At 38.0% G+C, this 26918-nt stretch overlaps 1 protein-coding gene across 2 annotated transcripts; it reads left to right on the top strand.

The window, feature by feature from the left end:
• Positions 1 to 1754: 1754 nt before the first annotated feature.
• On the top strand, positions 1755 to 26656 carry actn3b (actinin alpha 3b). Of its 2 annotated transcripts, XR_013786569.1 has the most exons (22): positions 1759 to 2145; positions 12042 to 12156; positions 14298 to 14417; positions 14532 to 14618; positions 14752 to 14839; positions 14990 to 15068; positions 16128 to 16209; positions 16332 to 16417; positions 16632 to 16724; positions 16840 to 17070; positions 17285 to 17432; positions 17651 to 17801; positions 18600 to 18708; positions 20450 to 20590; positions 21519 to 21701; positions 22287 to 22421; positions 22556 to 22735; positions 22903 to 23049; positions 23124 to 23189; positions 23383 to 23541; positions 24020 to 26050; positions 26214 to 26650. XR_013786569.1 is itself a non-coding variant. In XM_079455345.1 (21 exons), the coding sequence occupies exons 1-21, from the start codon at positions 2011 to 2013 to the stop codon at positions 24176 to 24178; spliced, it is 2694 nt and encodes an 897-aa protein (XP_079311471.1). In that variant the 5' UTR covers positions 1755 to 2010; the 3' UTR covers positions 24179 to 26656. The 2 variants fall into 2 exon arrangements, 1 of the variants encoding a protein (XP_079311471.1); XM_079455345.1 differs by having other exon boundaries at positions 1755 to 2145; positions 24020 to 26656.
• Positions 26657 to 26918: the final 262 nt, after the last annotated feature.

The raw sequence follows: 26918 nt of genomic DNA, 5'->3' as shown, positions 1-26918 counted from the left end.
AACTTTTCTTGGCTGATCAACTTCTGGTGTCACTAGATGCAGTTTACTCGGTGTAAGAAATGCTTTTCTTCTCTTAATGCATGATTAAGTTACAAAGGTCATACATGTGACACAGACAAGCTTAATATGCCATTTGATCGCAATAGTCTCTCGTCAATACATATAATGTTGTGAGGTCTTAGGATATGACTATATTTCAGGCATATTGCCTGGTCAAGTTATTTAATGTAAAGGCCAACTTAGGGCCCCTTTTCAAATGAAAGTCTTACGTTTGCGTTTGAAGTGACTAAATGTATCACTAGAAGATGGCACAGAGTACAAGAATGTCCTGTAAGATAACGCAGAAAATTAACTATAAAGCTGCTTCAGAGCTCCTATTAGACTCTTCCTCCAAAGGGAGAAGTAAAGTGTAGTTTACCTCATCTCACTAGAAGGTGCTGTTGTCCTCTGTTTAGCCTAGGTGTTTATGCATGCATGTTCAAAGGAAATCTCTTTGCTCTGCCAAGGCATTAAGCATGTATACAAATATTGTAGCACACAATTGTAGACTGCATGTCCCAGTGACACCTTGGGTGTCTGTTTCACTTGCCTATGGATATCAAGATATAAAATAAAGCCATTAGCTCTTGTTCTGGAGAAAGAAAAACTGTCCTTGATCTAAAACCAGCTATTTGTGATATCTGGAATTACAATATTTGACAGATTTCTGTAATGTCAAATGTCTGATATAATAGATGTCAGAGGTGTTTATGAGGAACCTTCCATTTGAGATATATGATTTATGTATCTTTAGAATCTCGGTGAATCCCCATACACTTCCAGCGTAAACACTGTGGTTTTCATAGAAAATTGCCCCCTGACCATTTCCCCTCCCCAATACTGTCATCGTTTTGAATAACTGTAACAGATTTCTTCTGCCGTGTGCATCTCCTTACATTCAGAAAGATCCATGTTTTTCTTTTATCTCTTTTTGTTTTATTTTTCCGTGGATACTTTTTGTGATCTTATAAGGTTGTGACCTAGCTTACCCACTGGGTAAAGGCGCAATTCGAGGACTTTTGAAGGGTAAAGTCCGACATTTTATAACTAATGTATGAAACTGGATTTATTTCCATTGCAGGCGATAGGATTCGAGCTGGTTGTGATTTTTTTTTACCTAACATATGCATGCTTTATTAATGTGTATATATGGCAAAAACTTGCAAACTTGTAACGTGTACTCTCCTACACCAGCTTCTGCATGAACACTGGCATTGCATGCTTATTGCAATAAACTAGTACTACCTGACAGCGTATGCTATGTTGTGCTCATTTACTTGTCATGGTTAAAAAAATAAAATCAGTTTCATAAATATAGTTTGTCCTTCCTTTACTGTTTTTATAACTGATTTGAGCCTTGTGAGGCTAAATATAAATTATGACTCTAAATCGGTCAAAAGCACTTCCTTTTGAGATGGTAGTAACAAATGAAGAAAAAGAAGGGGCAGACACAGAGGGGGGCTAAACGTCTCAAAACAGGCCTGGGAGCTGCACTATTTTCCTCCCGTAGCAGTTAAGTGCAAGTAGTTAAAACTGGCCTCAATACCATTCTTCGGGTAAGAAGATATACTCTACTGCCAAGGACAACAGGTGTTCTTAGCATAGTAGGGGCCATCTTTCCTGCCCTCCACTAAATCGGCCTCTTGTTATTGGCCCCAGTAAACAGTTCGTCCCGCCTCTAACACCTTTTAGGTAGCAGAACTGGATACCCACGCGACTAGTTCTCTTATTTATTAGGGTGCAGTCACGTGTGCTACTCTTGATCAGGACTGGAGCACCGGGCAGCAGAAGTTCTGCTAGCACCTCCACAGGCACCTTGGATGAGTGGAGCCAGACTCTTCCTTCACAGTCATTCACATACACAGTGAGCTGGTGTCCACCAATAGCCCACGGACAGGATTTCAAGTTCACGACTTCAAGCGCGAGGCGCGTAACTTCTAATATTAAGCATTAGAGGGATAAGTGTAAACGATGACGGCTGTTGTTGAGACGCAGGTGCAGTATAACAGCACCTACATGATGTCTACGGAAGCCTACATGACTCAGGAGGAGGACTGGGACAGGGACCTTCTGCTGGATCCTGCCTGGGAGAAACAGCAGAGGAAGGTAGGATCACGTGAATGTGCGGACGTCACTTTGAGGGGAAATGTTAATTAACATGATTGTAACTTCATATAAGTTATACATGTTTACGTGTGAGTGAAATAGCTAAATTGATTTATTTTATAGTAACATTTAACTGCAGTAATGCTTTTTATATGAATGTGTTTTTAGAATATACCTCATTATAAAAATGTATTACCCGTTACTGCAGTTATTGATACGGTAAATCTAGTACCACTTTCACAGTGTAAAATATTTTAACACGGATTAAATACACTGTATGTGCCAGGGTTGAGCTTGATTCTTTACATTATAGTATAAACTATCGGTGTAACTCCGAACAACATTTTTACAAGCTGTCTATTCCATATTTAGTCCGTTTTTCTCCTTACTCACTTCAATATTAATTTATTTTCAATAGCCCCGCAAACACACACTTGACCGCTACGTGACTGTAATAAAAGTATGATATTCATATAAACGTCTAACATCGCGTTCAATAAATGTGGTGCACTTACATTACCTCACAGAATAGCGCAAGTAATTATTCGGTAAATGCGTTACAGGTACAAAAAAAAAAAACGTTTTTGTAAACTTGTAGTTTTGTCATTAAAAAAAGACCAGGCAGAAGGGGGTAATATGACGTTTCTGAGGATCAGATGGGAGACGAAAACGACAGGGGAAGTCACTTGAACTATTGAAGCGCGGTCTGTGAATGACGTCAGCACGCCCTCGCAAAGAACAACTGATCGATGTGTGCAAAGTGAACCAAAGATTTATGGTGTCTCGCACCGGGACGTTTGTCGTGCCAGAAATAGAAAGTTTGAATACACAATTTGCCCTATATTCAGATATTTTTCCACACATTTTTGGAAAATGTTATAGGTTAAATTGCCTCGGGTCTCTTGCAGTCCCCAAAATTGCCTACAGGATAAACTGCAGTTGGAGATGCGTCCCATGTCTTTAATATTAGATTCATGTAAAACATTTAATTTGTAAGAACCTTAATGATGTTGGGCTAAAACACTTGATAATCGCATGGCGATCATGATGGTAAAAAAGCATTTCATTTGCAGACACACAGTATAACGGTATCTCACAAACACTTGGATGTTGGCAAGACCTGACAAGGTTGAAAGACTTCAACAGGTGGTGAGAGAGAGAGAGAGAGAGCAAGAGAAGTGCAAGGAGGTTTCATTTCAGTCTGTGAATAAACATGTCCTAAAAATACTCCTTAACCTCATCTTCTCAATTCTCAAGGCCGCCTTTTCTGACCTCTTTGCCTGTGCAGTTGCTCTCTCTCTCTCTCTCTCTCTCTCTCTCTCTCTCTCTCTCTCTCTCTCTCTCTCTCCCAGAGCTTGCAAAAAACACCAACATGTAAATTTTAACTATTTTAATGGCACAATATTTTTTAAGTGTACTCAGTGGTGTTCAAAGGCCAGCCCCTCTTACCTCAAAAGTGATCCACTCCACTGACTTTACATATGACAATAATTATTTTTTGCCCCTTTGGCAAAAAACTCATTTTAATAGTCCAGTTACAATACTAAAACTATTCCTCCGGTTGAGCAGTGCTTTTGGTTTTGCAGTGGTTTTAGTTGCCATGTATGAAGAAGTTGATAACTTTAAGTTATCAATTCAGTTTTGTTTGTGGTCTTTAAAAGTCTAGACATCAAATGGGCCTATTGGAGAGAGCGTGTGAACATTCTCTGGCATGTTAGATCAGCATAAGGAGCTGATATCACGGCGTAAATATAGAAAGTGCATCATTTTGCAATGAAACAAATATGGATGTTGTGTGGGTGGGGGTGGGGGGCTTGTTCTGCACCTGTTCTGACTCCCCAACGAACATATACCGAAGTCCCTGTAATAAAGTGATTGTCAACATGCTGTTTCATTTGATATGTGTCAAATGGCAGCAGAAAATAGACAAATCGTTTCTCAGCGCCTCTCTAATGTTGACTAGTCAATACTGAGTTTGATCTGGCTTTATATGGTTGATATTCATGCCCACACAGAATCTGTACACATAGAAAGCTTCACAGATTTCCGTCATTCACAAAGTTCAGGCTCAACCCCCTTGCGTGTTTATCACAAATGTTGTACAGTTTAATGGTGCTTGCAGCGAATGGTCAGAGTCAAGTATTGTCAGCTCCAGGACAGCTCCATTTAGGATCATTTGTCAGGTTGAAATTCATTCCTCTCATTTTCACAGACATAACAGAAAAAGTGTCTCAGCACTGCCACCTGGAGGAACATGCATATATTACATTTTCTTAATATGCAGATTAAAATGATTAATATGAATTTAAAAAGTAGTATAATATAAGTATAATAGCATTAGTCTGTTTAAGTCTTCTGTTGAACAGTATAAAGGTGTAGTTTTATACAAGGATTCTCCTTGCTAGTTTTAAGGACTGATGTTTTGAAGATTTGTTTGTCTGATGTTGTGGTAACATGTGGGTTTTGCACTAAATTGTATTTTGCATTGAGCTATTTTAGGGCTCAGCAATCAAGTTTTCGCAGTAAATCTCTAAGAATTTTGTTGGTGATGTAAATAAAGCATTATTTAGGTGTGCATAGTCGTAGATTGTCATATAACTCATTACATTTTTCATGACTGTACATATGTGTTAATTTAGTCCAAGTTCATTTTTTTAAGTTTGTATATACATTTTATTTGCATATACAAATCATTAGTGTTTATTTTGTTAAAAAGAAAACGTCTATTAAACTAAATCTTACATGATTTTACCATAGTTGACATGTTGCCCGCAACACAATAGAATTTTTTTTTGTGTATATATATATATACACAAGATTCTATTTTAAAACTCAATATACCAATTTTAAAACCGATATATCAACCCAATTCTGTGTTTTTCATTCTGAAAAAAGTAAAATATATTATTTATAAATTATTTTCAGCTATATCAGATAGATTTTAGTATACATATGTGCTTTAAAATATACAGCTTCTTTGTTTATTACCTTTAATCCTTGAAATGATCTTCGACTCACATAATAGTGTGAAAAATACCTTAATAGTACAATAAGACAGCATTCTAACAGCTTATGGTTTGGATCAGGTACGCACTACATTAGTAAATTATTAATAACCTTTTATTAACCTTATAAAATGTTACAACAGTTATTCATAAGCCAACCCTGATCAAATTAAGTTGACGTCTGTTAACTGCGGTGTGAAATAGTCTTTTTCTGCCAGTCATTTTGGTGAGGGCCACTTATGGAATGTAGCTGAGTAGAGTTACAATGTTTCCGTTGCCTGTGAGTTTGTTCTGATCTTTTCATGAGAGGTAAGATGTCATACTGAAATTGCAGTCATTCCCGATACTGAAATCCTTTGGCGTGCTTCAAGTATCAGACCAGAACAGATTCAGATCGAGGTGTTGGTGTATCTAAAGCTATTGCGTACAAAAATTGTGGATGCTTTCCATTTTTAGAAGGCTATTTGCTGAGGTTGTGCTCTGTAAAAATTGACCGTGTGTTCTGTATTGGCCTCTGCGACATTTTACATTATAGTGAGCGATAAAACAATCAAATGCAAGTTCATAAGTTACTTAATTTTTGCACTGGAAGTTTTTCATTTAGTACAAATTCCTATCAACCCAATAATGTTATATTGACAGTCACTCTGTGAAAAATAAAATCACTTTTTGTCTTGCCATCTGGACAAAACTATTAGAAACACATTGAGCTGAGGCTTCATTGTTTTTTTATTTCAATCTATCTAGCAAAATAATATAAAAATAAGTCTCAAAGTAAGTACGCAAACCCCATGTTTTTTTAGGCTCTGATGCGATTGTGAAACACTGCCATGAGAATTTTCACGGTCAAGGGACAACGGTTTTCCTGCCTTTATTTTAATTATTTATTTAATAAATATCTAATTGAATTTCTATGTGAAATGTTTTGTTTAGTGACGTTTGCTTGCCTTGATGAGGAACAGTGTTTTAATCACATCTTCCTAACTAACCAACAAATACAATCATGTGACCTAATCATGTGACACCAGACATATTAACATGACAAACCAGTGATGTAATTTAGATATGAATTGTAATGAAATTGATTTAAAAGAACTCAAATTATGTCACAATTAGGTAGAAATAACATAATTGTGATGGAAAGTAAATGATCTCCCCTCAGTTTTAGTGCCTACTAAATGATAGGATAATATAGACGTATACTGTATTCATATTTTAATGTTAACTTAACTTGCCCATTTTCTGAAGGTTAATCAACTCTGTCCACTTACCATTTGATTATTGGAAGAGTTAAGGGAGATAAGAGAGAGAGAGAGAGAGAGAGAGAGAGAGAGATTGTGTGGTCAGATCAGATGGCAGTTGCTATTCCAGAAGCCGTGTCCTTGTAGGGCAACAACTATAAACTACCAAAGACATAGTTCACATAGGCCTCACGACAGATTTATACCTGTGTTAGTGTATATAGATGTGTTTGTGTTCGGATATTCGCAAATATGTGCTGGTTATGTCTCAATGTAGCTGTTATTTCAGATTGTCTGCTAACGGATGTTTAAGCTAATATTATGTGTTTTTTTATGATAATATGAAGATATTTTTAGGCTAAATCAAACTGATCTAACAAACGCCAACATTCTAAATTCTCATTCACATTGATCCAATAAACGCCAATAGGGGTTTCACACTACTCCGAGAAACTTCAATATTGGATCAGTGTGATCCAGCCAAATTTTACATATCATGGAATACTATTTTGATAGCATGGTGTATTAGGAACTATGATGGTGTGATATCATCAATGACATGTGATGTAAAGTTGATATCCTGTAACGTGGTATCCTGTAATGGTGTGTATTTACCGTGAGGATATGAGCCGTCCGCCCTCATCATACACATCATCCATCTGGCCAACTCATTACTCAAGAGACAAATTAAGATTTATGCGCTGATCAGAAGTGTTGCTATATTTCCCCTTTGAGTTTTTTCTCAGCTTCATTTTTCCTCCAATAAATATTTTTCTACCGTCAATGATGTCACGGCAACTGTATGTGAAAATGATGTTTAAATGAAGATGGAACGTATTTTTATGGATATGGAACTATTTCATTAACAGACTCCCTCACACACTGGCCTGAAGTAATGGCAGACATGTAGTAATGGGTCCTTCATTTTGCAGTCGTATCCTCAGAGGTTTTCAGTCTCACTTCTGTGAACACATTAATGAGCGCTGCCACGCTTGATAAATGTTGAAATGTGAGATGTCAGACCCTTGCATGCCTCAAGCGTGTGTGCGTTGGGCGACAGAAGGGTTGCTGGTGTGTCATTCCTTTGGGATGATTTCAGATTTTCCAGACTGCATCACCAATTAACATCCCAAATTTGGGGTACTGTATTATTCAACCCAAAGTCGGAAGAACATGTTACTCATAAGGCATCATAAATGCTCAAAGATTTTGTGGAGGTTCATTTTAACGTACGAACGTGAACGTGCTTTTTGGAGTGAAAGTGTAACATTTTGTTGATGAAATTTTGATCTAGTGAATTCTTTGTGTAATACAGTGTTTGAATAGTTATTGCACGAAAACACATCTGCGTGTAACATTGTACATCTCCTTTAAATGTTAGTCATGTCCAGCAGAAACACCCAAGACATTATATAAAACAAATCACACAGAAACCATGCAGAATAATACCTTTTGACAGATCCTTAAATCATTTCACAAGGTACTAACACATAAAGCAGTTTAGAATATCAACTGAATTTAGCATCAGGGCGGAATCAGATGTTTGTATGTCTTAGATTATTAGTAATTCAGCAGGTATTAACCTGTATTTGCAAGTGAGATCAGCTGTTCATTAAATCCGTACAGATGGATTTACTTAGAAGATGGGCTTTGCATTTAGCACATGCAGGACCAGTAGAACGCAATTAGTGAAGCTGAGTTTTCTTAACAGACCTGCAGAGAGAGTATTACATTCTTATCGATTGCTGAAAGCATGGTTATGAAATGCTTTGATGCCACAGCAACATTTAGTTTATTTTACCTTAAAAATCTCCAAAGACCATTTGATTGTTCGGAATGCAATTTGATTCTTGAAAAGGAAAACGGTAGCATTGTAGTTAATGATGTTTCCCATTGACTACAATACCACAGTTTTCCTTTCCAAGAATCAAACCGCATCATAAAAAATCTCAGAACTTTGCTAACATTCGCTACATTTTTATCAAAAACATTCTCTGTAAAGAATTTCTGTAGAAATTACAGTATTACTGGCACCAGTTTGCCAGTAACTTACATAGATTTACATTTATGTAATTTAATGGCAACAGGCTGTACAAAGATTAATGATCATTATACATTAACACGTCTTTATCCTTACAGACAAAACTATAACAGCCTCATGCATTCTGGGAAGCAAAATTTAAAGAAAAAGGTTTATGTGAATTTTTAGTTCCCAGAATGGTTTGCATGAGGCTGTTATTTTATTGTTGTTTTCTGTAAGAATAAAGACTTGTTAATGTTTAATGTTCATTTATCTTTGGACAAACCCTTGCCAATAAATTAGATAAATATAAATCTATAGTAAGTTACTGGCAACAAGCTGCATAACTACAGCAAAAAGGTTTACAGTGTTGCATTAATGTTAAAAGAGCGTTTACTTAAGATTATTGCCAAGTATTCGAAAGTTGCAAAAACTTTGGGATCAAAACATGATTCTTTCATTGTAAGTGAAACATTTAAAAAACATTCAGTTTATCTGTGTGTGCTTGGCTTGACCTGTGCACTGCATAGCACAAGTTTTTTCATGCACCACAATGTAGCACGAGTGAATGATAAATGTTTTTTTCAAGCACTTTGTGATGAACAGACCTCACAGCTGAGCTCTAGAAACAGGCGTGTTTGTGCCACATACACCTTCATGTGCTCTCATGTCTGCCTCTATTTTTAATTGCATTGCAATATTTGCGCAGCTCCAGGGTTGCCGGATCTGCGCAACCAAAAAAAACAGCCCGATGTCCAGTCAAAGCTAGACCAAAACCACCAACCAAAATTCTTCCACTTTAACCCAAGGAACAGAAAATAACTCATGGCAATGGTTTAAAAGTAGTTTAATTACTCTGGAAATCTACAGATTTGGCAACCCTGCTTAGCTCGCTGATGTCTTTGGTCAATCGCTATGTCGATGTGGTTAATATCTTCTTTTGTGTTCTGCGGTAGAAATAAAGTAATACATTTTAAATGACAACAGGCTGTGTAAATAATGACAGAATTTTCCTTTGTGTGTGAACTGTCTCTTTAATGCAACACATGCAACACTCACAGTTAGCAATGCAATGCACATTTTCAACGTGAGCAGAGTTTATACAAATAAACTTAAAAAAAACTAAGATAGCAACTAGCAACAGTTTGACTTCTTTCTTCTCCTCACTCAAACACAACCCACCTAAAATAGCAGCACAGTTCTAACCACAGCCTTTGGTCATAAGTTGGTTTAAAAGGTCACCTATTAAAGGGCTTCCCCAGACGTCCACTCGGGTTTGGACAAGGCAGGCATCTCCTCTCATATGCTGATAGTGCATTACCTCACTTCTAAAGCTTATCCCCCATATGAGCACACAAACACGCACATACACACACATGTTGGTAACAGGTGGACGCTGTGAAATGAATTTACTTAACAGAGTGGAAGTGGCAGCTGCACTCACAGAGAGCTGTTATTTAAAGGTTCAGGGCTACTTGGTTAGTTGTTAGCCGATATTTATTTTGGTACTTGTGTAATTGTTTTAGCTGTTGTTGTTGGTCTAAATACTTTTATCAGGCAATTCTTTTTGAATAAATAAAAGATAGAATTCAGAAAAAACAGGCTTCTCTCTTTCTGCCTGTTGTGTCCCTTACTTTCCTCCTTAGGAATCTCTCTCGCCTGTGTCTCGGGTGTCCTGTGACATCCAGATTTAGATATTGTCACCCCCTCTCCGCTCTCCTTCTTTTTAACCTCTGTTATATCCTCTCCTAATATCTACATTAAATAATGTCTGAAGGTTATGTTTCTTAGATCGAAATGTACTTAGAACCAAAATACATGTGCAGTTAAAGAATGTTTCAACTTGTTACATTTTTTCTCGATCTTTAGAAAACACATATTTATGTAGTGTTGTTTTAACAACCTAAAACATACCGTATATGCTAATATGAAGAACCTAAAATAGAGCCTCGGAAAACGCTTTAAATGTTTATATTATCTTCAAGGCCAACTATCTTCTTTTTCCTCTTCAGCGCTCTATAGTTTTTGCCTTCTAAATTTAGATTTGGCTCTCTGTGTTGTTGGTTGCCCACCCACTCAGGCCTACGGAGACCCCTAGCTTCCAAAACGATTACACCTTCTCCCATAATCTCCAATCCGATTGCCTTTTCCCTTCTCTTTTTTCCACATTTGTTTATTCATATTTTTATTTTCACTATCTCGGGAGCTCTTCGGAAGCTGGTTCTCACTCTCTCTCAGTTTTCGCATCAGGAACTCCTACATTTCACACTTTTTACCACCTATCTTCCACATTCAAGCAAGTCACCTGCTCTGTGTGAACAAAGAAATAAACACTCACACATTCAGATTGATAAACTTTGAACAGTTTGTTCAAAGATAAATGAATATTAAAACATTAACAAATCTTTATAATTATCTAAAAAAACTATAATATAACAGCATCATGCAAAGCATTCTGGGAACCAAAATTAGAAAACAACTGAAAAAGGTTTATTGTGGATTTCTGGTTCCCAGAATGCTTTGCTATAGGATGTTATTTTATCGTTTTTTTTCTGTAAGGATAATGATCATTTATCTTTGAACAAACTGTTGCCAGTAAATTACATAAATGTAAATCTACTGTAAATTACTGCCAAACTGCTGTTTGTTTTAACACTCTCTATTGGCTTGTAATGCTGTACATTGTGAAGAGTAGATGAACCTGAAAGCGGAAAATCTAAACTTTACATTATACCAAATATTCCCAAAAGCTGGCAGTGAGCGAAGTTTATAGGCGTGTTTAAAAATAAAATAAAGCATTGATATATTAGGAAATACCCAAAAATATCTTCATGGAACATCTTCACTTAATATCTTAATGATTTTTGGCATAAAAGAAAAATCTATAATTTTGACCCATACAATGTATTGATGGCTATTGCGACAAATATACATGTATAAATGGTGGGTACGGGGCTATTATATATAAACAAACACGTTATTTCATGACAGCAAATGCAACAAGCATGTATTTTTTTGTCAGCTATACATGGGGTTTAACTAAAAAACTTCACTACAGCGCTGGCACAAATTACCTAGTACAGGCTCAAATTAGCTCACATTAGGGTTTATTCCAACATAATTGGAGCTTCCAGTAATGTAAATGTACATAGGCTGGCTGAACGCAGTGGTCCTTCTGCCGGTGCGAATGCAACCAGGATAAGGCACAGACCACCTTGAGTTGACATCCTTTAACTAGAGGCCATTTTCACTGCTTGTAAGGTCTTGTTCTTCCTCATGCTCTTCCTTCTTTTCCACTTCCTCTCACCACCATTTACTGTTTTGCAAAACACATGCATCACAAAATGAGAATCTATTTGTGTTTAGGAATAGGTATTGCAAAAAGTCTTTAACTATCAGAAAAAAGGTTTTGCTTTATAGTGAATCATGTCAAATGGGTTCAGAAAAACTGTACAGCTACTCTAAAGTACTCAAGAAATGGTAAAAAAGTCACCAGAATTAAATATGTTGGATCGCCCTAAACATTAAATCTATTTAAATTGAATGCCCAAATCTCATTGAGACTACAAATGGCCCTGATTAATCAATAGTCTGTTTTAGTTTATTAATCTGTTTTTCTTTCTCTTGTAGACATTCACGGCATGGTGCAACTCTCATCTGCGCAAAGCGGGAACCCAGATCGAGAATATTGAAGAAGATTTCAGAAATGGCCTCAAACTCATGCTGCTGCTTGAGGTCATCTCAGGTAACTATGGCCAAGGATAATAGTTATTAACAAGACATGCTACTGCCATAACAGCGAATGGGGAGGAATAGGTGCGAAATCTCAACACATGAGCCCTGTCTTTACCCTTATCCTATCCCCTAACCCTAAACCAGGGGTCGGCAACCCGTGGCTCTCGAGTCGCATGTGGCTCTTCTGCCCCCCTGCTGCGGCTCCCTGCAGTCTTTATAAGTCCCTTATTTATTCCTGGTATTAAGATGCGTTTTGGTCGATCGGATCACATGTGGACGAACGAGGCACATACCCATTTACACCTGCTGTAATCCGTCTATTTTGTCCACTTTTGACCATTTCTGTCCTGATTTCTTCAGGAAACATCTGAAAAAGCATACACATTTACCCAGCTATACACCCTGGCTGGGTAAAATGTATTTTCTTTTTCAGATATTTCATTCGAATAGACGAAATAAGTCCATGAAATGTACATATAAGCGCCAACGGAAATGACTGAAAAAACACAGAGAGCAGCGGTTTTATATCTGCTTTGACAAATGTGTGACAGTGCCGAACATGCGTGTTAGAAATGGAATGCTGTGAAAACATTCTGCTTGGTACTTTTTTCGTCTTTTAACCAAACCTTTAGGCCTTTAGTCGGCATAGTTTAAATCCTGTCTGGCTAGTGCGCTTCTCATAATGTTTATGCATGATGTCCGTATGCGGACCGGAGAGTAGGTGGTCTCTTGTGGCTGTTCATCAAACGCCGCCAAAACACAAAAAAGTTAGAAAAAGCTGAAGTCTAACTAAAGCAGCATGTGCAACTCTCCCACTTATTACCAGGGACAAAAATCTATAAATTGCTAACATCTAAATACAATAAAAATCACGCTATATTGTCACCTAGTGGTGCAACTTGGGTAACTACTTCCTTACATGCATAACCTGTGTTATAGTAATTTAAAGGTTACATATATTTTGCAGCTCCAGACAGATTTTATTCAGTGGGACAGGGCCCAAAATGGCTCTTTTGGTCACAAAGGTTGCCAACCCCTGCCCTAAACCAAAAATTTTTGCCATAGCTTTATCCCATCTAGCCTTAACCGGGGGAATGCAATGCACATTTCCTAGTAAAGGAAGTCCCACCATCCAGTAAAAAGGAACAATCGTCGAGTCTTTGGCGCAGGCCTCTCGTGAGGTTCTTGCCAGCCTATGCACATGCACAGTAACTGAAGCAACCTCGAAAAAGGCTATTTTTAGCACAAAATAAGCTTAAGAAACAAAAGTTATAGAGATGTTCATGTCCGGCTTAATTATTGATTGAAAATATGCTATTTAATTCTGATTTTAGAAAATCAGATAGGACTGTTGTCTTTAGTAAGGAGCTGCCCTGTGGCATTGCGGGCATGGTCTCCAAGTGGCACGACATATGTACTGATCAAGTATGTGTGCATCAGTTGTGAATTTGAAGCATCATCAAATAGCATTACCTTGAACGTGGACATTAGCACCTATGTACATTTTCCATATAAAAAATCTTATAAAGCAGGGTAACATAATTTAGAGTTCAGGGCTTCAGTGTGAACCCCAAATTTTGTGTTATTTTGTGCTGTCATAAAATCTAAAATGAGTGACTAAATGAATACATACTTTAGCAATAACCTTTTACTCCATAACCTGTTACAGTGCAGATGTAAAACCTGATCTCCAGCCCGTAAGAACCATAAAAGAGATAAGAAGGCCGATTATCACAACCGTCGCTTTGGTGTCATACTAAATGTGCCCGAACAGGTGATGTCTATGACTCAAATGATTGTTTTTGCCAGACTTAACATCACAGATGAAACCCTGTTTTCTGAATAGCACCCTGTCTTCACTGAACATGACCAGTGCATTGTGATTTGTCGAAATCAAAATGATCTTAAATAAAATGATCATAGTCTAAAGTACTACAAGTACAGTAGATATCGTTTTGTCCGCGTTTGTGAATGTTTTTAAATAATTGCGGTGTCATGACGTCCAATGTGGACGGACTGGGTTGTGACGTTTGTCTTTATTATCAATGTAAAACACACGAATGCTCTAGCCTAGCACATATATTCACTTCAAAGTTAGCTTCTAATGTTCAAAACTGATCTGCTGGGTCTGACTATGTTACTGGTTGGCAGGTGAGAGGCTGCCCAAGCCTGACAAAGGAAAGATGCGTTTCCATAAAATCGCCAATGTCAATAAGGCTCTGGACTACATCTGCAGTAAAGGAGTCAAACTGGTGTCCATTGGTGCTGAAGGTATGTAGAGTGAAACACGTATAGACCTACTACACTGTAAAGAGGGTGTGTGTACGTGTTTGTATGTGTTGTATATGTTTTCATTTAACTGAAATTGTCTCTGTGTCTCTGCAGAGATTGTTGATGGCAATTTGAAAATGACTCTTGGAATGATCTGGACCATCATTCTCCGTTTTGCTATCCAGGACATTTCTGTGGAGGGTACATACACACTTTGTATTTTTTAAAACCTGACCAGTCATGTTAATAATTAAACACTCATTTACACCTAATAGTATTTCTTCATTTAAAACAAATCCTAATTTTCACTTGTGTGTGTGGGCCCACTCCACAGAGACTTCCGCTAAAGAGGGTCTGTTGCTGTGGTGTCAGAGGAAGACCGCCCCCTACAGGAACGTTAACGTACAGAACTTCCACATCAGGTGAGAATTTAACTATTTAGATTTACAGTGCAGCCGTGTGAGGCCGAACTGGCTTTGTTTTTTCTGTGACATTGAAGGGTAGATTTTCAGATCTCTCTCTATTTTCTCTCTCCTGTTCTCTCTGTGTCTGCTTGGTTCTTTGTATCTCAGCTGGAAGGATGGCCTTGCTCTGTGTGCCCTCATCCACAGACACAGACCAGACCTTATCGACTACTCTAAACTCAGAAAGGTGCTTTTCAGTCTCACTACTTTCTCTAATCTTTTACACCCATTTCTGTTCATTATTTTTCTTTGTTCTTGTTTCTTTGCTTTAGTTTTTCAAGTGAGAGAGATTAATGGGGATTATGAGAAGTGGTTGGAAAATGGAATTAATAAAATGTGGTCAGTAGTAGTGGTCATGATTCATTGGGGGAACTGTAATTGAGAATATTTCATATTTTTGCATTTTGTGTAACATTTGGGGGATAGTATTACATGGACAAAAACACAAATCCTCCGCATTTTAAACTGAAACACCATCCCATTTGAAATTCACGCCCTGGACACACTTGATCTCACGGGAATTTCTTATTCATGAGGTGGCTAATCGGTATGAATGTATGCCTTTGATGCTTGGAAAAAATACCCATCCCTAAATCTAAACATCAATACTGGAACATCATTGTACTTAAATAGCACTTAAACGTACAACTGAGATTGTACAAATTCCTGTTGTCAGAGACCATAGTGAAAAGTTATATGGATAAAACACAGCAAAAACATGCCATGTTTAGCCAGAGAAGCAAAGCAGAGAAGGCAGAAATGTAGACGTGACTGCTATTTATCAAAACAATACTTTAACAGATTTTTGATCCTTGAGTCTATATTCAAGTATTCAACCCATGGATTGTTCATTTTTTAATTCGCAAGTTGGAATTTGAATTGGCCACAGGATGTTGAACTGCAATGAAGTGAGATTTACTATAACATGTTATTCTTATATCATTAAGTTTACATCTTGCAAAACTGCCTTAAGATGTTTGGCTTAAAATATTTATATAATGCCTGAAAAAAGTTATCCGTTAGCATTCACTTTTATCGTAGTAGCATTTGTGCAGGTTGTACAAATGTGTGCACCTTGCTTCCTTACTGAATGCTTGTCAGAATACAACTACAGCACAGCTATATTTGAATGCCCACAATTGAAGAAGCATCCTTTGTGGGTCCACATGTAACAGTATTTATGAGGCTGTTGTTGGATTTTTATTCTGTCATCCTCTAATGTTCTTGGGTGGTTCTTTCTGTACAGGATGACCCTATTGGAAACCTGAACACTGCGTTTGAGGTGGCAGAGAAATTCCTGGACATCCCAAAAATGCTTGACGCTGAAGGTGAGTGAAAGTATTGAAAATCATAGCACCTTTACATTGTTTTGAACTTCAAAACATATCTGTTTAGTGCATAAACAAATGAAATATAACTCACCTTGATCTTCTCTTCATTTACCCCTCAGACATTGTTAACACCCCTAAGCCTGATGAAAAAGCCATCATGACTTATGTGTCTTGCTTTTATCATGCTTTCGCTGGTGCTGAACAGGTAGGAACCATCAATCAATTCAATTGCTTAAACAAATGTACGATGTAGAATCTTCTCTAGTCTGATCAGATGTTTTCATGGTTCTGTACCATCAAAGTACACGCAGGGAAATTAAATGTATAAATTGAAGTAAACTGAGGAAGGACATTATGACATATCAGTTTTCTGCTCAACATCCAAAGGAATAAGCTACTTGTTTTCTCCTTTTCTTCAGGCTGAAACCGCTGCTAACAGAATCTGCAAAGTTCTGGCCGTGAACCAGGAGAATGAAAGGCTAATGGAGGAGTATGAGAAACTGGCCAGTGAGGTGCTAAGATCAGTCTTCTCCTGTGAACCTTCTACATGCATAGAAAGGACTCTCCGTTTGCAAACTCCAGCCCTGTTCCAAACCCTTTTTGTTCATCTCCACCCTTTCTCTCCAGTTGTTGGAATGGATCCGTCGGACTATCCCCTGGCTGGAGAACCGTGTGGCGGAGCAGACCATGCGGGCAATGCAGCAGAAGTTAGAGGATTTCCGGGACTACAGGCGCGTCCACAAGCCTCCACGCGTTCAGGAGAAATGTCAGCTGGAGATCAACTTCAACACCCTGCAGACGAAGCTCCGTCTTAGCAACCGTCCCGCTTTCATGCCCTCTGAGGGGAAGATGGTGTCTGTAAGTCAGAAAAAACCCACCCGCTTTGCCAAACCCTGAAACAATTTCTGTTTGAATGTTGGTCTTAAGGATGTTGTTCATATCTGACTGTGTAAAATGATTTTTTTATGTTAATTTAAACATCAAATATTTAATCTAGGAACTCAATTATAACCACTTTAAATTCAACCATTCAAATCAGCTTATTCAAAGATGTGTATGTGTACGATTGCAGGACATTGCTAATGCATGGAAAGGTCTAGAGCAAGTAGAGAAGGGTTATGAAGAATGGCTGCTCACAGAAATCCGTCGTCTGGAGAGAGTCGACCATCTGGCTGAGAAGTTCAGGCTGAAGTGTGCCCTCCATGAGGCCTGGACCACAGGTACATGAGCCTGAATCCACATGTTTACACAAAATTAAGCAGTCAAGATCTTTTAGCATTTCCATTCATTGTAGTGGCAGTTCCTCAACCGGCATGTTACGTGCATGAGTTTACAAGCACACAAATAATCAGTATATCTCCAAACTTCACACATCTATCTTCCAGTTTAACTTACATATTATTTTCTGCCTTGCCGATTTGATGAATTCTGTTTGCAGGAAAGGAACACCTGCTGTCTCAGAAGGACTACGAGACGGCTTCTCTGATGGAGATCAGGGCTCTTATGAGAAAGCATGAAGCGTTTGAGAGCGACCTGGCCGCCCACCAGGACAGAGTTGAGCAGATTGCAGCTATCGCTCAAGAGTTAAAGTAAGAGAGAGAGAGAATTCAACATACAGTAACGAAACAGTCATGCAGTGTTTTTATCACTGGAGGTTGCTGTATTGTTGGTCATGGTGGGTGTTCCTGCAGGGTGCCTCAATGTTACTGGTGGGCTGAACGACTAACCAAAATTTGACAGAAAAAGTGTAAGTGGTGGTCTGTATATAATCTATAGAGGCAAAGAATGTGTTTTGTATATTGTGTTAGCAGTGTATAAAGTATCATTCATATCAGACATATTTTTTAATGCACCTGTCAAACTCACTTGGGATGATAATAATAATAATAGCATACATCATTATTTATTTGTATTTATTATTACATAGTGAAATTGCTCACAGTAATATTAACTTGTCCATTTCAGTCCAATAGATTACTTAATTTCTGTATCGAACAGGGGATGAATCCTGTGTGCTCATGTTTCTGCTCCAAAAGGCAGTAACAGGTCATTTTCATAAAGTTAAAAGAAGTTCTCACATCATTTCGATCTGCACAGTGCTGGATGCTGTCGAATACACCTCATGGCAAACCAGTCTCATGAAACAATGCAAAGTAGAACTGGAGTTCTAAAGTCTAGCACACCACTTCTATCAAGCGTCTCTCTTGGCTTACGTTACAGTATAGTGTAATGGTTATAGAATGTTATGTCAGCTATGAACATGATTTGTGTGTGGAAGCTTGGCCTTTGTTATTGTTCTGCGACCTCTAGCTGTGACAGTTATACCCTGTGCCATTAAAATGACTCCAAAGAAACTGGAGTAAGAATACATCCTTCTCTCTATCCAGTGAATTAGATTACCATGATGCTACTACAGTGAACTCCCGCTGCCAAGGGATCTGTGATCAGTGGGACAATTTGGGAACTCTCACTCAGAAGAGGAGAGATGCTCTAGAGGTACATTACACTAATAGAAAATACTATTTTACTTTTCAAGCCATTTCAGCTTACATTACTTACATTTTTACATTACTTATACTTGTGTGAGGTGAAATGGCTTAACCTATTTTCATAAGTACATGTTACAGCAACCCACCATTGGCCAACTTTAAAATACAAAAGTCAGTGTAAACGGATACCCTTCACATTCCAAAGTGAAAAGGTGGATTTGAAGCATTTATTCACCCCAAAAAAGTTTATTTGAATGTTTATTGTCAACTTACAATCCTAAAATAAAATATTTAATGCATTTGTATTTCAAATAATATTTATATAAAAGGTTTTAAAGGGCATGTGCAACGGCGTTTCATGCATTCTGACTTCTTTACAATGACATCTCATGCTTGACATGGTCAAATTGTCAAAAACAAGTTGGACATATGACGTAGTATTAAGTTCGTATAGGTTTCGGTACGTTTTTTTCGAACATGAAAAATCATTTAGTATCAACTTTTCTTAGACCCTTACTGGACAGTTCTCCCGGAAAAGCACACCCACGCATCATCCAACTTTCCGAAAACAGTCGAGCTCCTGAAGGCGTGCTGCGGGCGGAACTAAAGCACGAGCACACAATACATCATCGCATTATCCTTGCATAACTGTTAATCCACTATAAGATTGTGCTGTTTACATAATGCACATACGCGCTGATTGCCTACAAAATGCAGACATTTGATTCAGGTTCACTTACTGCACGGGGTGCATGTCTGGCATCTTTTAGCTTTGAGACTGCTCTGTCTAGTAGATTCAAACGATCTGGAAATCCAGGGTTATATACACCGTTTATATAAAATGACTCACCGAAATGCAGCGAATAGACAAACAAAGCTGAACTTCTGTAAGCACATTGATGGGCTTTCTCTCACTCTACCTGGTTGCGCGTCCTCTTTTTCTAGCTCTCGCTGGTTGACAAGTGGGCATGCTATTTCTCTCGCTCTCACTGGTTGACGTGTGCGCATCCTCTTTCTCTAGCTCTCGCTGGTTGACAAGTGGGCATGCTATTTCTCTCGCTCTCACTGGTTGACGTGTGCGCATCCTCTTTCTCTAGCTCTTGCTGGTTGACAAGTGGACATGCAATTTTTCTCGCTCTCGCTGGTTGACGTGTGCGCGTCCTCTTTCTCTAGCTCTCGCTGGTTGACGCGTGGGCATGCTATTTCGCTCGCTCTCACTGGTTGACGTGTGCGCATCCTCTTTCTCTAGCTCTTGCTGGTTGACAAGTGGACATGCTATTTTTCTCGCTCTCGCCGTTTGACATGTGCGCGTCCTCTTTCTCTAGCTCTTGCTGGTTGACAAGTGGACATGCTATTTTTCTCGCTCTCGCCGTTTGACATGTGCGCGTCCTCTTTCTCTAGCTCTCGCTGGTTGACGCGTGGGCATGCTTTTCCAGGAGAATTGCTCAATAAGGGACTGAGAAAAGTTGTTACGCAAGGGAATTTCATTTTCGAAAAAAAACTTAACCAAAACTCTTGGGGGAGTGTGTCGAGCACAAAAATACATAAATTGTTTTTTGACAAGTTGACCATGTTAAGTATGGGAAGCCACCACGTTTGACATTGTAAAGAAGTAAGAGTGCATGAAACACTGTTAAACCACCCCTTTAACAATAGTTTGACTGTACTGTATTTCAGGCCCCGTCTGTGGGCATAGAGGGCTAATGATTCGGGTTATTGTAGCTGATCTCTTGTTGTCCCCTCCCCAGCGTGTAGAAAAGCTCTGGGAAACAATTGATCAACTCTACCTGGAGTTTGCCAAGAGGGCTGCACCCTTCAACAACTGGATGGATGGAGCCATGGAGGATTTGCAGGACATGTTTATTGTACACAGTATTGAGGAGATCCAGGTTTGTTATGACATTTTATGCTATATTGATTTGAAATGCTTAAAGTGTTCACTGTTAATGTTTCACTTCTAAAATCCTCATCTCACATATTTGCGTGATGCGTCCACCATTCTTTTCTGAAGGAAGAAATAACACGTGACATCCTAAGATGAAAAACATGTTACATGAGAAATGGGAAAGAAAAGGAAATACAGAGATTTTATAAACATAGTTAATATTTAACATGTTTCCACCACAGAACATGTGTTTTTAGCTGTTTCTTGAATAATGTGAGGGACATATTCTGTGTTTTGTTTATCGATTTGGCCAGTGGCCAAAATATAACAATTTATATTGAATTGAATTTATATTAATATTTGATTGTATATTAATAGTATTAAATATATGATTTGTTTAATTTTGTTATACATTTTGTTAAATGGTTCGTGTAACTTTGTCACATTTGAAGAAACCTTATGGGACATTGACATTTAGCAATTGAGCTTGGTATCGCAGTCTAAATTGAAAATATTGGAGAGGAAAGTTTAGCAAAGTAACGATTCTTCTTGGTTTCTTTTGATCGTTTTTAGAAATAATTTGCAGGAACTCGATTCTTAGTAGATGTGCAGCAGAAGTTACGTTTGGGCCATTAAAGCACGCATGCGCAGTTACGTTGTTAATGTTGTTGCTTTGAAACCGTCTTTTAAAAATCCTAAGTGAAATTCTATGTTCAGTAGGAAATAAAACAGGGAAAGACTTACAGTATGATGTATAGCCAGTATTTTTCTATACTCACAATGTAACAGTTATATCAGGTAGAGAAAGTTATCGAAAAGCTGCTATTTTATATATTTTTTAAGGACTTAATGCAGGTTAATAAATCTACGTTATCAGGATAGCAAGCATTCTCTCTCCTTCTTTCATCTCTCTCTCTCTGCATCTCTTTTAGAGTTTGATCACGGCTCACGATCAGTTCAAGGCCACTCTACCAGAAGGTGATAAGGAGCGTATGGCCATCATGGGCATCCAGAATGAGATCATGAAGATCGCTCAGACTTACGGCATTAAGCTGGCTGGAGTCAATCCATACACGGTCCTAAGCCCACAGGACATCACCAACAAATGGGAAGCCGTAAGTACAGTGTACAACAACTTGAGGAGAAAGTTTTAAGAGTTTGGTTCCAAAATAAGATAACTCAGAAATCATGGTTTCTTATTGTGCATTTCAAATAATATAAATCAAACTGCAGTAACACAATAAAAACATAATAAAAAACATGATTTTCGATAAAAATCTAATATTGTTACCAAACCCTTCAAATGTACCATATTTGTTTGTGGTAATGTTGATAATGTAGAAACCATTTTTAATGTTGCACTATTTCAGTAAAAAAGTTTATTAGAAGCAGTTTCTTCAGGTGGACTGTCCCTGTAATAATATTCTGATGCTATTTTGTGGCCACATTTTGTGAATGTCTGTAAAATAATAGTTTGTCGCCTCTGAGCTGACTGTCCATATGGTGGTGACAGATGGCTGTAATCTGTTGTACACGCTTCAGTCACACTTTCCTGAAACACTTCATAGAGTTCACCTGATGATCTAGGATCAGTGTTTGCACCTTAAATTGTAATGTGTTACAGTTTGCTCATAAGAATTTAGAGACACATCAGTTTTATGCTGTTCTGATGTTATATTACTTACCATCGCTCCATGTAGGTGAAGCAGCTGGTTCCCCTGAGAGACCAGATGCTACAGGAGGAGGTTGCCAGGCAACAGGCCAATGAGAGGCTGAGGCGCTCATTTGCTGCTCAGGCCAACATCATTGGACCCTGGATTCAAACTAAGATGGAGGTGGGCTGAAAAAAAAATAGAGTGATGATGTATTTTGCTAACCAGTTTGTTAACCAGCTTAGAAAAATCCAAGGTGAAAGAATAGGGTTGTAGACAGGGAACAAATCATCTTTAATGATCTTTTTTGTTGATAGGAGATCGGCCACGTGTCTGTGGACATTACAGGCTCTCTGGAGGAACAGATGAATAATCTTAAAACATATGAGCAAAACATCATTAACTACAAGTCCAATATTGACAAACTGGAGGGAGACCACCAGCTTATCCAGGAGGCGCTGATCTTTGACAACAAACACACCAACTACACCATGGAGGTATTCATGGACACAAGTCTCTTCCAAATTATTTCATGAAAGTCTTGACAAAAAAAAACAGTTTCTTTCAGCATCTTTGAGAGGTTTCTAATCACATTCATAAAGACATAAATCACTAGTACCTTTGCTTTATCATTTTCTTCTTATCTGCCTTTGAATCTCTCTAGCACATCCGTGTGGGCTGGGAGCAGCTGCTCACCACCATTGCACGTACCATCAATGAGGTGGAGAACCAGATTCTGACCCGCGACGCCAAAGGCATTAGCCAGGAGCAGCTTAATGAGTTCAGAGCCTCTTTCAACCACTTCGACAGGGTCAGTGTGACACAAATTTCGACCTCAAGATCTATGTTATATAACAGCGCATTCACCGTTATTTCTATATGCAGAAGAGAAACGGCATGATGGACCCAGACGATTTCCGCGCTTGTCTTATCTCGATGGGTTACGATCTGGTGAGTGATCATTAAACCCCACCTTAAACTACCTATTCAATATGCCACACCCCATCACAAAAATAACAAGCACCCTACACGAAGTATGAATATTGAACTTTTTTTTGTTAATACATAAAATGACACTGGTAAAATACAAATATAACAATAAATACATATGTAACTGTCATTTTCTGTGGCGGTTTTCTGTCAGGGTGAGGTGGAGTTTGCCCGCATCATGACCCTGGTGGACCCTAACAACACCGGCGTAGTCACCTTCCAGGCCTTCATCGACTTCATGACTCGTGAGACCGCTGAAACGGACACTGCTGAACAGGTTGTGGCCTCCTTCAAGATCCTGGCCTCCGATAAGGTGCGAATGAGACTAGTTACTCTTCATATTCCAGTTGTAACACTTCTTTGAGAACTAAGAGCAAACATGGGCCATGAAACCTCAAAGTGTTGATTATTATCCAGCAAACTGTTATCACTTCTTATGAATAATTCTAACTCAAAACCGTGGTACAATTAGTGTAAAACTATTTCTTAGTTGGCTTGTTAAATCTGCATATATAGCAGCAACCGCAGTATGATAAAACACCAGTGTTTGATAAATGGGTCATATTAATAATTGGGATAATTAACTGTAGCATGTTAAATGATGGCTAGCAAATCAGCACTTTTATGTAGAATGTGTAAAATGGACACAGGTATGCGTTTATTGGCATTCTGTAAACTTCAAACACGGCTCATCCGAATAGGAATATAGTGAGAAATGTTTTATGTTTTAAAACATCATAAAAACATTACGACTAGAGAGCATTTGAAAAGTTTCTCTTTTTATTTCTTAGCCTTACATCACTGTGGAAGAGCTTCGTCGTGAACTCCCACCCGAGCAGGCCGAGTACTGCATCAGCCGTATGACCAAGTACATCGGCCACGACGGGACCCAAGGAGCCCTGGATTACATCTCCTTCTCCAGCGCCCTCTATGGAGAGAGCGATTTATAAATGTTTTAAATCATCCTATTTTACTCTCTTTCTCTTTCCCCCCCCCCTCCACTTGGTTTTCTTTGCACCAAAGTTTAGCTTTAAATGAGGGAGAATTTTTCCTCTTTTCCTATTTCAAAAATACTTTTCTACGTTCTCAGTTTTTTATCCCCACACAGCTACACAAAAGAAAAGCTTGTGTCTTCATTTCATTAGCATGTCTTACACCATTCTGCAAAATAGAAAGGAAGTTTAACAAGGCCAGGTCACTCTAAAAGAGGTTGTCCACATTTATAGCGGACATGATATTCTCCCATTCATTTTCTCCATCTGGGTTAAAAATGATTTAGTAAATATCATATGTGAGAACTGTACAACACAATTTGACAAATTTATTGGAAATCTTTAATAAGGGAATTGACTACAAGCCTATGGAACATTTCAATTGATGTAAAGTCATTAAAATAATAATAAAAGTGCAAAATTTTCAATAATACAAAAAAACAGTCAATGTTTGATATCTGGTCTCGATCCAGTGGGAAGCCAGCTCTCTGAGCTTTTGTACCGATTTGTGTTTGTGATATTTTTAAGAATATGGGAAATCAAACAGTTCTGAGGCACTGCTGACTAATACTATGGGGTACTATGGTCCCCCAGAAATGTTTGGTTTCCCACAATATTCAAAATATAATCTGGGGCACCATTGACTACCATACTAGTAATTTGTTTCTACTATGTTTGTCAGTTTGGCCCAAGGAGTGTTTGGTCTTGGTTACGTCGGCTTTTGAACGGACTTATGTTTTCATATAAAAGTTGATTATTTTATTGATGGAATTCTACTAAATATAATAGACCCTGAAAGCTTCATACATTTTTATTAAACATTATTCTTGCCAATGGAGAAAACAAATGGGAACCTGATTTTTGCACTCTAATCTGGATGTTAGATCGCTGTGTTTCCAAAAATTCCTATACTATATGCCTTTGACATGAGTTAACATGCCACAAGTACAACAGCCCCTTCCCTCGTGCCTTAAAAATACGCCATAAAATATACATTAAAAAGAGTGTTGCTGAGGAGCATTTGTGAAAATGCATGCTGTGTGTAAGCAGACATATGCGAGAGACCCCCTTCTCCCATTTTGTCTGCACTGTATTTTAAGACCCCAAAAAGCACTACTGCTGTCCAGTGTCTTCTCAATATGAAACTGTGAGATTAACTGAAAAAGTCTCTACACAGAATGTTCTGTCACCCCGTCCAGTGTTTGTAACGTAATGTTTCATCCTATTAATATTGTTTATTTTGTGTCTTCCCTTACTGTGATGTTCAGTGATAAACACATTATTTGTTTTTCTTCTATTTGGAGAATCTGCGCCAAAAATATCAACCGAAGCCAGTAAAGGAACTTTTAAGAAGATATTGTGGCGATAAGAATGATTTAGATGCTGACTGGGGCGGTTTGTGCTAGCCCAATATTTGAATGAGAACATAAGAACAAGTTTTGCATACAAATCCCTGTCAACTGGAATGTTTCTGAAGTGCATTAGTGAAAGCCAGGGACATACAAGATGAATTCATTACATAAAAGTCTGGATGTCTCTGTCCCTTTAGTGAACCATCTCTCCCTCTCTCTTTATCCAAACAGACTACAGACCGTCCTGTACGCTGATTTTAAGACTCTTATTATCTACACCAACCTGTACTTTAAAAGGATTAGTTCATCCAAAAATCTGATACATTTTACTTTAATGTTATAAATGTTATAAATTTAACTTTAAAGGGCTAGTTCAGCCCAAAATGAAAATGTTGTCATCATTTATTCATCCTCAAGTTGTTCCAAACCTTTACCAATTTCTTTGTTCCATTGAACATATAAAAATATTTTAAAGAATGTGGAAACCAAACAGTTCTGGGACACCATTGACTACCATAGTAGAATTAAATACTATTATGGTCGACGAGTCTTGGTTCCCCACATTCTTCAAAATATCTTTTGGGGCACTACTGACTATAGTGGTATTTATTTTCCTATTATGGTAGTCAATAGTACCCCAGAACTGTTTTGGTTTGTGCTCAACAGAACAATGCATTTTATCCATGTTTGTAACTTGAAGGTGAAGGCAAATGACGACAGAATTATCATAGAAAGAGAAAGGTGGCCTCCCAGGGTCTTTAAAGGGATGTTTCTGAATGTTCTGAATGTTGGAAAGACTGTGAAAGGTTTTCGGGCGAGAACAACAGGCTTAAGAGTTGTAATAACTAAGGGTTTGGTCTAGTTTCTATTGCTGATAATACTTGTACGCACAAATTGTGTTTATTGAAAACTACCCTTGTAATAATGTAACCTACACATTTTAGGGTAAATTCATTTGACTTTTCAGACCGCTCTGTGTGATCTCATTGTGTTCTACAACTCTTCACTATTATCTATTGCACTCAAAAACTCAGTATTAAGAGATAACACGAAAACCCAAGAATAAAACTGTATCTCAAACTGTAGTTTGTTTTTATTTGCAATATATTAAATGTGTTTGTAATGGTGTAGTTCACTCCAAATTTAAGTTCTGTCTACCTCACCCTCAAGTCATTGTAGGTTTGAATAACTCTCTTGTAATTAACACATAATAAGAAATTGTACAATTGAAATTGGGGTCTAAACCTAATAGGGGCAGAGTCAGATTTATGTTCAAAGGCTTTGGTGTAGTTTTTTTAACAGTATTGTGTCCATATCGTTATTGGTGTCGTAGACACATGTGGCAC

The sequence above is a fragment of the Barbatula barbatula genome (genome assembly GCF_947034865.1).
Source record: "Barbatula barbatula genome assembly, chromosome: 1".
Taxonomy (NCBI): domain Eukaryota; kingdom Metazoa; phylum Chordata; class Actinopteri; order Cypriniformes; family Nemacheilidae; genus Barbatula; species Barbatula barbatula.
This window is presented reverse-complemented; position numbering and strand designations above follow the sequence as displayed.